At 42.1% G+C, this 16,587-nt stretch overlaps 1 protein-coding gene across 1 annotated transcript in view; it reads right to left on the bottom strand.

The window, feature by feature from the left end:
* SND1 (staphylococcal nuclease and tudor domain containing 1) overlaps positions 1-16,587 on the bottom strand; it is a 432,660-nt gene that overhangs the window by 369,563 nt on the left and 46,510 nt on the right. Inside the window, exons 3-4 of the mRNA XM_068549395.1 lie at positions 6,238-6,358; positions 2,317-2,395 (exon numbers count right to left, since the gene is read on the bottom strand). Of these exons, the coding sequence (XP_068405496.1) occupies positions 2,317-2,395; positions 6,238-6,358 (200 nt within the window). The remainder of the gene's footprint in view (positions 1-2,316; positions 2,396-6,237; positions 6,359-16,587) is intronic.

The following is a 16,587-nucleotide window of genomic DNA, read 5'->3' as shown; positions in this document are numbered from 1 at the left end:
TTTTGATCCACCTCCTACAGTAATGGAAATAAAAGCAAAAATAAACAAATGGGACCTAATGAAACTTAAAAGCTTTTGCAAAGCAAAGGAAACTACAAACAAGACGAAAAGACAACCCTCAGAATGCGAGAAAATTTTTGCAAATGAAGCAACGGACAAAGGATCAATCTCCAAAATATACAAGCAGCTCACGCAGCTCAATATCAAAAAAACAAACAACCCAATCCAAAGATGGGCAGAAGACCTAAATGGACATTTCTCCAAATGAAGATATACAGATGGCCAAGAAGCACATGAAAAGATGCTCAACATCACTAATCATTAGAGAAATGCAAATCAAAACTACAATGAGGTATCACCTCACACCAGTTAGAATGGGCATCATCAGAAAATCTACAAACAACAAATGCTGGAGAGGGTGTGGAGAAAAGGGAACCCTCTTGCACTGCTGGTGGGAACGTAAATTGATACAGCCACTATGGAGAACAGTATGGAGGCTCCTTAAAAAACTAAAAATATAATTACCATATGACCCAGCAATCCCACTACTGGGCGTATACCCAGAGAAAACCATAAATCAAAAAGACACATGAGGGGCTTCCCTGGTGGTGCAGTGGTTGAGAATCTGCCTGCCAATGCAGGGGACACGGGTTCGAGCCCTGGTCTGGGAAGATCCGACATGCCGCGGAGCAACTAGGCCCATGAGCCACAGTTACTGAGCCTGCGCGTCTGGAGCCTGTGCTCCGCAACAAGAGAGGCCGCGATAATGAGAGGCCCGCGCACCGCGATGAAGAGTGGCCCCCGCTTGCCGCAACTGGAGAGAGCCCTCACGCAGAAACGAAGACCCAACACAGCCATAAATAAAATAAATAAATAAAATAAATAAAAACCCAAAAAGTTAAAAAAAAAAAAAAAAAAGACACATGCACCCCAGTGTTCACTGCAGCACTATTTACAATAGCCAGGTCATGGAAGCAACCTAAATGCCCATCGACAGACGAATGGATAAAGAAGATGTGGTACTTATGTACAATGGAATATTAGTCAGCCATAAAAAGGAATGGAATTGGGTCGTTTGTAGAGATGTGGATGGATCTAGAGACTGTCATACAGAGTGAAGTAAGTCAGAAAGAGAAAAACAAATATCGTATATTAACACATATATGTGGAATCTAGAAAAATGGTACAGATGAACCAGTTTGCAGGGCAGAAATTGAGACACAGATGTAGAGAACAAACGTATGGACACCAAGGGGGGAAAGCAGTGGGGGATGGGGGTGGTGGTGTGATGAACTGGGCGATTGGGATTGACATGTATACACTGATGTGTTTAAAATGGATAACTAATAAGAACCTGCTGTATAAAGAAATAAATAAAATAAAATTCAAAAATTCAAAAAAATAAATAAAATAAAACTAAAAAAACAAACAAGCAACAACAACAAAAAAAACCCAGTATCTTTAGCCTCCAAATTACTGATGTAGCTTACACTTTTCAGAGACTAAAGTGTTAATTAAAGCCAGCTGCAACCCATCCTACTGAGTGAACCTAACATGATGTATGCACTATAAACCTTACATACCTAAAAATCATTTCTAACAAATTCACACTGCCATTAACAACAAATACATTTTACCTATTACTTAAGTATCTACAGATCCATAAACCAAAACAGACCTAAAAGGCTTTGGAGAGTGATAAATTTTCCCTGACCTTAAAACAGAACCACTGAGCCCCTGTCAGTTTTGCTAGATTCCAAGCAGCAGATTTTGCTTGGAATTTGATTTATTCACTCTGCTTTATATTACATTTACTTATTCCTTGTACCTCATATAATATCGAACATCTACTTGTTGTTTGGTTTGTTGTCTGTCGCCCTGTTAAATTGTTAGCAGAAACTAAGTGTCTTTGTTCACTGCTATATTCACAGTGTCTAGAACACAGCCTGGCATACAGTAAATGCTCAATAAATATTTGGGGATGGATGGATAAATACTCCGGAACTCAATATCTACAGTGTAAGGCATAAGTCTACTGATTCTTATGAATATAAGAACAGCACTGCTTCGTCTCCAAGCCCATTTTTGAATTACACACATCAAATGCCATTAATGAATGCTGAGTAACCTCCTCGCTCAGAAAAATACACACGTACACCTGGGCAGGAATACCCTAGAAGCCATGAGAACACCAGATATTACCTATTTTACGTCGGGGGCAGGAATGAAAATGCAGCAAAGCCAGTGTAGAGTCGACTCCCCCAGTTCTCACAGTGGTGTGGGAGGAAGTCAGACAGAAAAGTAATGGACACTTACTTGTTCGCTCTCATGCCTTCTCTCCGGGTGGCCAAGCCCTCTGCAACCAGAGATTCTGCAATGTTTTCCCCATTGGTATCTGAGGAGGAAAAAAGAGGTGTGAATCTTATGTTTAAATCCATCTCCAATAGCAAGAGAGCTCTAATGGGACCACTTTCATCCTTAGCTCTTCAAGGAATGATGTTGCCAGCGAACGGGACAAGGCAGCAAGGTAGGGTTGGGTTTTCCAAAAAATCTCTTCTCCCCCAAAATGTCTAGTCTCTAGGACCCAGAGGTCTATAAATCTTCTCTGGACTAATTTTCTAGTGTATCTCCTGAGCCAAAGGCAATCTCAGGAGCTCCAGGAGACTGACAGGGAAGCAAGACACATGCAGCAGCCCAGGAAAGGATGACTAACACTGACCTAAGGAGGAGAGGCCTAGCACCAAATGCAAATTCTGCCGCTTAATAGGTCTTTCAGCATCTTGATACATGTACTCATCTATAAAATGGGAAGAGTACCTGCCGAGACAGGTTCTTGTGAGAATTAAATGTGTGTAAATCACCAAGCGCAGTGCCAAGCACACAGCAGGAATTCACACAACAGAATCAAAAGGCAGCCCCCCACCTGGACGATCAGACAGATTCACTTAGGACTGCCTATGATGTTTCACACCAGCAAGTCCAGTTCCTCTCAGGATGTCCTGTTCTCTGCTCCAAGAGGCCACCAAGACAAGCAAGCTACACCGTTTGACAAACTCTTTCTCCTGTTCTCAGAGATGCAGGGGACAGCATCTCAATTTCCAATCTCACACAGCAGCCTTCAGAGCAGGCAAGAAAAATGAAGTGAAACATAAAACACAACCTGATTAGGTGCCACCTGAGCACTTGAAACATTCATTGCATTTCCATGCTATTGAAAAAGCTTTTAGGCTCTCTGTATTCTCTTAAATCTCTGCTTGTCAGCCAAAATGATAAAAGAAGACACCTATGAGGGAATCACCACTTAAAAATCTTTAATATAGCAGAGAACAAGCTCCTAGATAAACTGAAACACAGCAGTCTAGCTGATAGGTAACGTCAGCATAGAATAAAATTCTCTAAGATTTATGTATTCAGTACACTATACATAGACTTCCGCAAGCAACAACAGGTTTACTTACATACCACCCCCAAACTCAACCTAAATGCCTTGCCATTAGCCCTGTCCAAATTTCTGAAGCAAATCATAAGCCCCTGTTCCTACTACCCAAAAAAAAAAAAGTTGAGATGAATGCTGTTCACGCGAAGAACGTTCAGGTTCTGAAGCTGAGCGTGGATCACAAGAACCTTTCCACTGAGGTTACCGCTGAGGCCAGACACAGACACACACAGCTACCTGACATCAGTAAATATTACACTGGTTCTTTCGAAGCAACAGGAATAACCCCACAGAGTGGAAAGTCAAAAGGAAAGACTCCACAATGATGGGGAAAGTTGAGCAGTAAGGTGTCAAGAGGTCGGGGGTAGAAAGAATGAAGGCCTGGTACAAACAAGGCGAACGGCCATAAAATCGCCAGTCAACGGCAAACGCAACAGCTCTCGGACAGTTCCTTGGCACAGAGTGCTCTGAAAGGGCTGCTGGCTGACCCACTTCTAAATGCGTTCATTGCTCCTTCAAAAGGGAGAAATATACAATTCTCTGGGCCAAACTCCCAAAGAAGGTAACAAAATGTGGTGGATAGAATACTGAAAACGGAATTTGTAGGGAAAAGATCTGATTCTTGCTTATTACTAATCAAGGTATGACTGTGATCAAGTCACAATTGGGGCTGGTACTCAGAGCAGGTGGGTGACTATATTTTCTCCAAAAGTTGAAGACTAATCAATCATCTCTTTTTTTTTTAATAAGTTCTGGGTTAACCACAAACTCTCAAGTTCTATCATTCTCCTCCATCATAAAAAGAGTAGCCACATAAACAGCAGGGATTTACTGTATAGCACATGGAACCATATTCAGTACCTTATAATAACCTATAGTGGAAAAGAATCTGAAGCTACACACCTGAAACACAATACTGTAAATCAACTATAGTTAAATAAATTTTTTATCTATCTACATAGAGCAAAAGAAAATCTTTTTTCTAAACAAAAAAAAAAAACAAAAACAAAAGACGAAAAAGAGAGTAGCCATAAAATAGGCTAAATATATGAACACTAATTAATTAGCTAAGGCACTGTTTCATTACAGTTGGCAGTGAGAGTTGGTTAAAGTATCTGAGCGAAAATATTAAACTTTAAGCCATTTAAGCCTTTAAAACTGAAAGATGTAGATGATTTCAATCATTCTTTTGGTAATTATTTATCAATCACCTCCTATGTGCCAGATTCTATTAAACACACTAGTACGTTAACATGCTAAATTACATCCACTCTGTAATTTGCGTCAGTTTGAAAAACAAACTTTCTAAAAACAACTTAAAATTTTAAATGTCAGTTCCTCTTACCTTAAATAGACTGTTTTATAGTTGGAGACTAAGGTTATTTAAATGAACACTTACAGGCGGTCTCTCCATAGAGATATCTGTACCGAAAAAACGTTCTATAGTCCAGTGAGGTCTCTTGTCCGGTAACAGAAGATTGACCAGCTGTTACAGAACTGTATTATTTTGGGTAATGGAATTCTCGAACAATTGCATTTTGAAGACAGTACACTTCTATTTGTCTTACATTCTTACTAGCCAGTAGCCCTCCAACAATAATGCTTAAGTGTTTTATTACCTACTATATTATTTGAATTATGGGTAAAAGGCAAATTTATTTACTTCTCTTTTTGAAAAGATTCCATATATTTCTATAATTTCCCAATCAGGATGCAGATAGCCATTTGCTAACAGGGCTGTTTCTCTACTGGGTAAATTGGACAAGAAGGCTCCAAGGTCATCCACAACTCACTTGTCTAAGACCTCTACAATTAAAATCAGAATCGTAAAAGGATATTGTTAGCCTTGTCATACACCCTACTTGCTTACTTCCAGCTTACTAGTCACCCAAGGCAAATAGATTATCTAAAGCAGCTCAGTTAGAATGCTAGTTTATCAAGAATCACAGGAAACTTTAAAAGGTGTCTGCTCCCCAAATAATCCAGATGAACATAAGTGTTCCTGTTCATCTGACTGCTTTATGGAAAACATTCTACCAATTCTTTCAACGTCCTATTTCTGTTCAAACTCCGTTGTGCAATCTTACTCTCCCTCTACCTAATGCAAAGAAGACCAGAACACCTAATATCCCATAAGCTATCCGGCCCAGCTAAACAACAGGCATATGTGTGCACACACACATATTTATTGAGTGCATTCTCTGTGCTGGAGCGAGATGCTTTACACATACCATCTCTTTAAACTCTCTCTGTAACTTACAAATGAAACTAGGGCTTAGAAAGGTTCAGTTAAGGGTTAAGTAAGAGTACATGGTAGAAGAGCCAGGAATCCACACCTACACCACTCCAAAGCCTGTGTTCTTTCCATTCCATTCCAAGTCATGTGGCTTACAAAAAACCACAAGCCCTAAACAAATCGTCCTTTCCTAAAGAGAGTCCCCAGGAGGAGAAGAAAAGCCACAAGATAGATAAAGCAAATAGAAGATGCAATAGGAAATCTATAGGAATTCAATTAGCACTCTGACCTAGAAGCACAGAGCCAATGAGTTCCACAGGCTGACGGCCTAAATACAGGGAAAAATAATTCTACGCTTACACACACACCTAAACCAAGCCAGGAAAGCAGGCACAGGAGTAAACTAGGAGCAGGAGTATCAGGGCACCTACGTGCCACGAGCTCTGTGCACTTCCAATGAGACCGACAGCCAACCCTCCCAGAGCTACCTCCGCCAGACGAAAACCAGTCTTTGGAGGAACTTCAGACTTGGAGAAAAATGAGCCCTTTCCCCCTTGGTACTCACCTTTTCCAAGGTAGATCATGCCATACTCTCGCCCCTGGGGAGTCTTGTTTTCTATCGTGAAGCAGACTTCCTTCCCAATCAGCTTCTTCCGAAGGAACTCTCGAGCAGGAAATGCCCAGGGCTGAAAGACAAAATAAACGTGTTCAAGAACTAGGCAGTTCTCACACGACACAATCAACATCCAAGCAACTTCACTCCTTCAATAGGCTGGCCACACACTAGGCCCTGAGGAGAATATAAAAATGAAACACACACAACGTGGATCATACACTTAGGGGGCTCCTAAAAAAGGCAGGTCGAACAGTTGGTTTAACTAGCACTGGCCCTAAAAACAGGCATCATGGTTTCCCAGACACCAGCACTAGGACTTCCCCCCATGCCCACCCCTCCACCACTCCCATCACTGTCTACTCTCTAGCCGTCTACTTTCTACTGTCTAGCTGGTAAGGGATCAGCTTGACAATGGTGGTTCTTCCCTGTCACTCATTAAAGACCCAGATACAAGGAGTGAGCCACACATCCACAATGAATACAAACAGAGTCTCCATGTGATCTCAAGATACTATGCAGGGACTTCCCTGGTGGTGCAGTGGTTAAGAATCCTCCTACCAATGCAGGGGACACGGGTTTGATCCCTGTTCCGGGAAGATCCCACGTGCCGTGGAGCAACTAAGCCCGTGTGCCACAACTACTGAGCCTGCGCTCTAGAGCCTGCGAGCTGCAACTACTGAAGCCCGCACACCTATAGCCCGTGCTCCTAAACGAGAGAAGCCACAGCAATGAGAAGCCCGCGCACCACAATGAAGAGTAGCCCCCACTCGCCACAACTAGAGAAAGCCTGCGCACAGCAAGGAAGACCCAAAGCAGCCAAAAATTAAAAAACATAAAAATATATATATATAAAAACAGATACTGTGCAAAGGGATGGTATTTCCCCCATCACTTTGGGATGGTACAGACAAAGGGAGATGTCTCCTCTGAAGCAGCACTGTCACAGTCAGTGGTCACTAGCACTTGAATTTACAGTCTGGACCTAGCTCAGTGCCCCAAGTTCCCTTAGAACAGAAATGAGGGGAGAGGGAGAGAAGATGGCGGAAGAGTAAGACGCGGAGATCACCTTCCTTCCCACAGATACAGTAGAAATACATCTACACGTGGAACTGCTCCTACAGAACACCCACTGAGCGCTGACAGAAAACGTCCGACCTCCAAACAGGAGAGGGGATTCAGAGCGCCGCCTAAACGAGCTCCAGAGATGGGTGCGAGCCGCGGCGATCAGTGCGGATCCCACAGCAACAGGGGCGCAGAGGAAAAAGCGGAGAGATTCCCGCACAGAGGCTCGGCGCCGAGCAGCGCTCACCAGCCCAAGAGGCTTGTCTGCTCACCCGCCGGGGTGGGCGGGGCTGGGAGCTGAGGCTCAGCTTCGGTCGGATCGCAGGGAGAGGACTGGGGTTGGCGGCGTGAACACAGCCTGAAGGGGTTAGCGCACCACAGCTGGCTGGGAGGGAGACCGGGAAAAAGTCTGCAGCTGCCGAAGAGGCAAGAGACTTTTTCTTACCTCTTTGTTTCGCGGTGCGCAAGGAGAGGGGATTCAGAGCGCCGCCTAAACGAACTCCAGAGACGGGCGCGAGCCGCGGCGATCAGCGCGGACCCCAGAGACGGGCGTGAGACGCTGGGGCTGCTGCTGCCGCCTCCAAAAAGCCTGTGTGTGAGCACAGGTCACTCTCCACACCGCCCCTCCCGGTAGCCTGTGCAGCCCGCCACTGCCAGGGTCCCGTGATCTGGGGACAACTTCCCCTGGAGAACGCACTGCGCGCCTCAGGCTGGTGCAACGTCACGCTGGCCTCTGACGCCGCAGGCTCGCCCCGCCTCCTCTGTACCCCTCCCTCCCCGCGGCCTGAGTGAGCCAGAGCCCCCGAATCAGCTGCTCCTTTAACCCCGTCCTGTCTGGGCGGGGAATAGATGCCCTCAGGCGACCTACACGCAGAGGCGGGTCCAAATCCAAAGCTGAACCCCAGGAGCTGTGTGAACAGGGAAGAGAAGGGGAAATCTCTCCCAGCAGCCTCAGAAGCAGCGGATTAAAACTCCACAAACAACTTGATGTGCCTGCATCTATTGAATACCTGAATAGACAAAGAATCATCCCAAATTCAGGAGGTGGACTTTGGGAGCAGGATATATTAATTTTTCCCCTTTTCCTTTTTTTGTGAGTGTATATGTATATGCTTCTGGGTGAGATTTTGTCTGTATAGCTTTGCTTTATAATAGCTTTATTTTACTTCACTATATTATAGCCTCTTTCTTTCTTTCTTTCTATTTTTCCTCCCTTTTACTCTGAGCCGTGTGGACGAAAGGCTCTTGGTGCTCCAGCCAGGCAGGCATCAGGGCCATGCCTCTGAGGTGGGAGAGCCCACTTCAGGACACTGGTCCACAAGAGACCTCCCAGCTCCACGTAATACCAAACGGCGAAAATCTCTCAGAGATCTCCATCTCAACATCAAGACCCAGCTTCACTCAATGACCAGCAAGCTACAGTGCTGGACACCCTATGCCAAACAACTAGCAAGACAGGAACACAGCCCCATCCATTAGCAGAGAGGCTGCCTAAAATCATAATAAGGCCACAAACACCCCAAAATACACCACAAGACGTGGACGTGCCCACCAGAAAGACAAGATCCAGCCTCATCCACCAGAACTCAGGCACTAGTTCCCTCCACCAGGAAGCCTACACAACCCACTGAACCAACCTTAGCCACTGGGGACAGATACCAAAAACAACGGGAACTACGAACCTGCAGCCTGTGAGAAGGAGACCCCAAACACAGGAAGATAAGCAAAATGAGAAGACAGAAAAACACACAGCAGATGAAGGAGCAGGGTCAAAACACACCAGACTTAACAAATGAAGAGGAAATAGGTAGTCTACCTGAAAAAGAATTCAGAATAATGATAGTAAGGATGATCCAAAATCTTGGAAATAGAATAGACAAAATGCAAGAAACATTTAACAAGGACGTAGAAGAACTAAAGAGGAACCAAGCAATGATGAAAAACACAATAAATGAAATTAAAAATACTCTAGATGGGATCAATAGCAGAATAACTGAGGCAGAAGAAAGGATAAGTGACCTGGAAGATAAAATGGTGGAAATAACTACTACAGAGCAGGATAAAGAAAAAAGAATGAAAAGAACTGAGGACAGTCTCAGAGACCTCTGGGACAACATTAAACGCACCAACATTCGAATTATAGGGGTCCCAGAAGAAGAAGAGAAAAAGAAAGGGACTGAGAAAATATTTGAAGAGATTATAGTTGAAAACTTCCCTAATATGGGAAAGGAAATAGTTAATCAAGTCCTGGAAGCACAGAGAGTCCCATACAGGAAAAACCCAAGGAGAAACATGCCAAGACACATATTAATCAAACTGTCAAAAATTAAATATAAGGAAAACATTTTAAAGGCAGCAAGGGAAAAACAACAAATAACACACAAGGGAATCCCCATAAGGTTAACATCTGATCTTTCAGCAGGAACTCTGCAAGCCAGAAGGGAGTGGCAGGATATACTTAAAGTGATGAAGGAGAAAAACCTACAACCAAGATTACTCTACCCAGCAAGGATCTCATTCAGATTCGATGGAGAAATTAAAACCTTTACAGACAAGCAAAAGCTGAGAGAGTTCAGCACCACCAAACCAGCTTTACAACAAATGCTAAAGGAACTTCTCTAGGCAAGAAACACAAGAGAAGGAAAACACCTACAATAACAAACCCAAAACATTTAAGAAAATGGGAATAGGAACATACATATCGACAATTACCTTGAATGTAAATGGATTAAATGCTCCCACCAAAAGACACAGGCTGGCTGAATGGATACAAAAACAAGACCCATATATATGCTGTCTACAAGAGACCCACTTCAGACCTAGAGACACATACAGACTGAAAGTGAGGGGATGGAAAAAGATATTCCATGCAAATGGAGATCAAAAGAAAGCTGGAGTAGCAATTCTCATATCAGACAAAATAGACTTTAAAATAAAGACTATTACAAGAGACAAAGAAGGACACTATATAATGATCAAGGGATCGATCCAAGAGGAAGATATAACAATTGTAAATATTTATGCACCCAACATAGGAGCACCTCAATACATAAGGCAAATACTAACAGCCATAAAAGGGGAAATCGACAGCAACACAATCATAGTAGGGGACTTGAACACCCCACTTTCACCAATGGACAGATCATCCAAAATGAAAATAAATAAGGAAACACAAGCTTTAAATGATACATTAAACAAGATGGACTTAATTGATATTTATAGGACATTCCACCCAAAAACAACAGAATACACATTTTTCTCAAGTGCTCATGGAACATTCTCCAGGATAGATCATATCTTGGGTCACAAATCAAGCCTTGGTAAATTTAAGAAAATTGAAATCGTATCAAGTATCTTTTCCGACCACAATGCTATGAGACTAGATATCAATTACAGGAAAAGATCTGTAAAAAATACAAACACATGGAGGCCAAACAATACACTACTTAATAACCAAGTGATCACTGAAGAAATCAAAGGGGAAATCAAAAAATACCTAGAAACAAATGACAATGGAGATACGACGACCCAAAACCTATGGGACGCAGCAAAAGCAGTGCTAAGAGGGAAGTTTATAGCAATACAAGCCTACCTCAAGAAACAGGAAACATCTCGAATAAACAACCTAACCTTGCACCTAAAGCAATTAGAGAAAGAAGAACAAAAAAACCCCAAAGCCAGCAGAAGGAAAGAAATTATAAAGATCAGGTCAGAAATAAATGAAAAAGAAATGAAGGAAACAATAGCAAAAATCAATGAAACTAAAAGCTGGTTCTTTGAGAAGATAAACAAAATTGATAAACCATTAGCCAGACTCATCAAGAGAAAAAGGGAGAAGACTCAGATCAATAGAATTAGAAACGAAAAAGGAGAAGTAACCACTGACACTGCAGAAATACAAAATATCATGAGAGATTACTACAAGCAACTCTATGCCAATAAAATGGACAACCTGGAAGAAATGGACAGATTCTTAGAAATGCACAAACTGCCGAGACTGAACCAGGAAGAAATAGAAAATATGAACAGACCAATCACAAGCACTGAAATTGAAACTGTGATTAAAAACCTTCCAACAAACAAAAGCCCAGGACCAGATGGCTTCCCAGGTGAATTCTATCAAACATTTAGAGAAGAGCTAACACCTATCCTTCTCAAACTCTTCCAAAATATTGCAGAGGGAGGAACACTCCCCAACTCATTCTACGAGGCCACCATCACCCTGATACCAAAACCAGACAAAGATGTCACAAAGAAAGAAAACTACAGGCCAATATCACTGATGAACATAGATGCAAAAATCCTCAACAAAATACTAGCAAACAGAATCCAACAGCACATTAAAAGGATCATACACCATGATCAGGTGGGGTTTATCCCAGGAATGCAAGGATTCTTCAATATACGCAAATCAATCAATGTGATACACCATATTAACAAATTGAAGGAGAAAAACCATATGATCATCTCAATAGATGCAGAGAAAGCTTTCGACAAAATTCAACACCTATTTATGATAAAAGCCCTGCAGAAAGTAGGCATAGAGGGAACTTTCCTCAACATAATAAAGGCCATATATGACAAACCCACAGCCAACATCTTTCTCAATGGTGAAAAACTGAAACCATTTCCACTAAGATCAGGAACAAGACAAGGTTGCCCACTCTCACCACTATTATTCAACATAGTTTTGGAAGTGTTAGCCACAGCAATCAGAGAAGACAAAGAAATAAAAGGAATCCAAATCGGAAAAGAAGAAGTAAAGCTGTCACTATTTGCAGATGACATGATACTATACATAGAGAATCCTAAAGATGCTACCAGAAAACTCCTAGAGCTAATCAATGAATTTGGTAAAGTAGCAGGATACAAAATTAATGCACAGAAATCTCTTGCATTTCTATACACTAATGACGAAAAATCTGAAAGTGAAATTAAGAAAACACTCCCGTTTACCATTGCAACAAAAAGAATAAAATATCTAGGAATAAACCTACCTAAGGAGACAAAAGACCTGTATGCAGAAAATTATAAGACACTGATGAAAGAAATTAAAGATGATACAAATAGATGGAGAGATATACCATGTTCCTGGATTGGAAGAATCAACATTGTGAAAATGACTCTACTACCCAAAGCAATCTACAGATTCAATGCAATCCCTATCAAACTACCACTGGCATTTTTCACAGAACTAGAACAAAAAATTTCACAATTTGTATGGAAACACAAAAGACCCCGAATAGCCAAAGCAATCTTGAGAACGAAAAATGGAGCTGGGGGAATCAGGCTCCCTGACTTCAGACTATATTACAAAGCTACAGTAATCAAGACAGTTTGGTACTGGCACAAAAACAGAAATATAGATCAATGGAACAGGATAGAAAGCCCAGAGATAAACCCACACACATATGGTCACCTTACCTTTGATAAAGGAGGCAAGAATATACAGTGGAGAAAAGACAGCCTCTTCAATAAGTGGTGCTGGGAAAATTGGACAGATACATGTAAAAGTATGAAATTAGAACACTCCCTGACACCATGCACAAAAATAAACTCAAAATGGATTAAAGACCTAAGTGTAAGGCCAGACACTATCAAACTCTTAGAGGAAAACATAGGCAGAACACTCTATGGCATACATCACAGCAAGATTCTTTTTGACCCAGCTCCCAGAGAAATGGAAATAAGAACACAAATAAACAAATGGGACCTAATGAAACTTAAAAGCTTTTGCACAGCAAAGGAAACCATAAACAAGACCAAGAGACAACCCTCAGAATGGGAGAAAATATTTGCAAATGAAGCAACTGACAAAGGATTAATCTCCAAGATTTACAAGCAGCTCATGCAGCTCAATAACAAAAAAACGAACAACCCAATCCAAAAATGGGTAGAAGACCTAAATAGACATTTCTCCAAAGAAGATATACAGATTGCCAACAGACACATGAAAGAATGTTCAACATCATTAATCATTAGAGAAATGCAAATCAAAACTACAATGAGATATCATCTCACACCGATCAGAATGGCCATCATCAAAAAATCTAGAAACAGTAAATGCTGGAGAGGGTGTGGAGGAAAGGGAACACTCTTGCACTGTTGGTGGGAATGTAAATTGATACAGCCACTATGGAGAACAGTATGGAGGTTCCTTAAAAAACTACAAATAGAACTACCATACGACCCAGCAATCCCACTACTGGGCATATACCCTGAGAAAACCATAGTTCAAAAAGAGTCATGTACCAAAATGTTCATTGCAGCTCTATTTACAATAGCCAGGACATGGAAGCAACCTAAATGTCCATCGACAGATGAATGGACAAAGAAGATGTGGCACATATATACAATGGAATATTACTCAGCCATAAAAAGAAATGAAATGGAGGTATTTGTAATGAGGTGGACGGAGTTAGAGTCTGTCATACAGAGTGAAGTAAGTCAGAAAGAGAAAAACAAATACAGTATGCTAACACATATATACGGAATCTACGGAAAAAAAAAAAAAAAAGGCCATGAAGAACCTAGTGGCAAGATGGGAATAAAGACACAGACCTACTAGAGAATGGACTTGAGGATATGGGGAGGGGGTGGGGTGAGATGTGACAGGGTAAGAGAGTGTCATGGACATATATACACTACCAAATGTAAAATAGATAACTAGTGGGAAGCAGCCGCATAGCACAGGGAGATCAGCTCGGTGCTTTGTGACCACCTAGAGGGGTGGGATGGGGAGGGTGGGAGGGAGGGAGATGCAAGAGGGAAGAGATATGGGAACATATTGTATGTGTATAACTGATTCACTTTGTTATAAAGCAGAAGCTAACACACCATTGTAAGGCAATTATACTTCAATAAAGATGTTTAAAAAATAAATAAATAAAAATAAAAATAAAAAATAAAAAAAAAAAAGAAATGAGGAAGGAGAGGGTAAGAGCTCAAGGAGTACATGATCTGCAGAAGTTCGTGTGCAGGAACAATACAGCGTGTAAAAGGGCAGAGTTGTATATGATATGCATGTGTTGTCTATTACCAATTGGAGCCACAGAACATGGGCTACACATAGTAAAGGCAAAACAGCATATCAGTGACCTGAAAAGGAAGCGTCTGCCAACCTTTTCAGTCCATGAAGATTATTCCATGGGGTTAGCCAAGAAGCTTTTCTAGAAGAAAAACATCCACGACTTCCCAGAAACCAGAAGCCAGTTTAAATGTGGCAGTCTACCAACCCACTGGGCTGGTATTCACAAAACCAGTACTGTTAGACAACAACAACTGTGGATAGTTCTAGGAAGAACTAATCCTGAGTAAGTGCTCTTGAAGACACAAAAACAAGCTTAGCCTCACTCATCTAATGCACTCTCTTCAAAGTGCCAACAAGCAAAAGAACCAATCACTCAATGGCAATATGGAGTTCACCACATTTTAATCTCCCATTTCTACACCTCTCCTCATTCATAATAATGAAAACAGATAATGTGACCAAAGAGTATGATGACTGATAATGAGCCCAACTACCAGCCACATCACAGAAACAGTACTAAACCAATTAACACAGCCTCATACATTATTATCACCTTAGTGATCCACTTACTCTAAAAATATCCTCAGCTATAGATCTAATGTCTAGGCTTCAGTTTTGAGTAAGACACTAATACCTAAAATTCAGTGAAACATTGCTTTCCTAAATGCAAAGCTCTGACTAAACAAAGTACTCCTAAAGGAAGCCAAGACTTCGGTAAAAATTCATTTATCAAGGGTCAGTTCACAAGGAAATAGCTAACCCCTGTGGGGAAACCTCCAATTTCTACTGACTAGGCAGAATTACTAAACGCTTTTAAGGCTTGAGGAAGGAGCCCCCTTCTCTCAGGACCTCATGTTTTACAGCTGGTCAGTCACTGGGCAATAAGAGAAAGCTACACTGGAGGTCCTGAAAAGGACATACACCTTATCCTAGAGAAAGGTAACCTAGCTTCTTTAATATTCCAGCCTTCTCAAGTTGTGTTCCATCCAGAGTCAGGCAAATTCAAAAAATGGACAAGATACGAGCTATGAAGAGAGGCGATTAGAAGATTCAGGAAAGCGAGTGACTGCATCACTCCTGCCGAGGGCCACAGAGCACTCCAGGAGAGAACCCCATGCAGGTGTCCACACGGAGGACAGCCAGCAGAAGGCTACCTAATGGGGAAGGCCATCCCAGCAGAGCCTCCCAGAACAACCCTACGTACACAGAAACTGACTCAAAGCGTTCGTCACATTAGGGCCACAATGACCCAACAGGAAGAATCACTGGTCTGGTCAAATGATGTGTCAGAGCTCCACCTAGGAAGCAATGGCTGTTAAGTAGCTGAGACTCAAAACTGCCTCTTCCCTTTAGAATGCCCAATGGCAGGTGATCTAGCAGCTTGCTCTCCACTCCCAGACCCATGCAAGGTTCTGGTGTCTACCACAACAAATGGAATTTTAATTCCCATCTTTTCTTTGCACCAGGTAGACTCCTAAACTACTGAAACAAGATTAAATCCCACAACAATGTAAAACCTCAAAGCTAGCTACTTTTGTACTTGGCCCAGTGCTCGATCATCCCATGTCCCACCTGCATATGTAATTAATCCCTCTCTGCCGCAAACACCCCACCACCCCAATTTTCAAAAGCTCCACTGAATGTAGAACGACTGTGACATTCATTTCTGTATTTCGCATGAAACCAACATACAGCTTCACGTACAATGAGAGCTCAAGAAATCTGTGGGAAATAAATATATAATTCCCACAGTGCCCATCAATGCAGTATCTAGGCTGCGTAGAGTAGCTAGGCAACGCTGGGGATTAGGCTGGAACAGGGCAGTGATGGCTGGGGACACACAGCAGAGCTGCTTTTATTGTCACGGGACTTAGGAGAGAGCTAAGTTTCTCTGAAAGCAGATATGAAAGAAGGCGGAGAATAATCAAGTGCATGATATTTGGGACAGTGATACAAAGGGAAGCAAATAAGCAATAATGTCCTTGACTCTGTTTGAATGTGACAAAACCAGACATGCTCCAAAACAACAGAAAGCCAGAGAGAAAGTAGTGCTGCATTCCACAATCCACTGATCCGCAAAAGGAGACGCTCCGGTTCTTTTCCTCATTATTCACTGTACACCTGCTTTGTGTCAGGCACTGACGAGGCAGAAAAACACAGACGTCCCTCCCCTCGAGGAGCCGACAACCGAGTATAGAGACATATAA

The sequence above is a fragment of the Eschrichtius robustus genome, chromosome 8 (assembly GCF_028021215.1).
Source record: "Eschrichtius robustus isolate mEscRob2 chromosome 8, mEscRob2.pri, whole genome shotgun sequence".
NCBI lineage: Eukaryota > Metazoa > Chordata > Mammalia > Artiodactyla > Eschrichtiidae > Eschrichtius > Eschrichtius robustus.
Note: the sequence above shows the minus strand (reverse complement) of the source record. Positions and strands in the feature narration are given on the sequence as shown.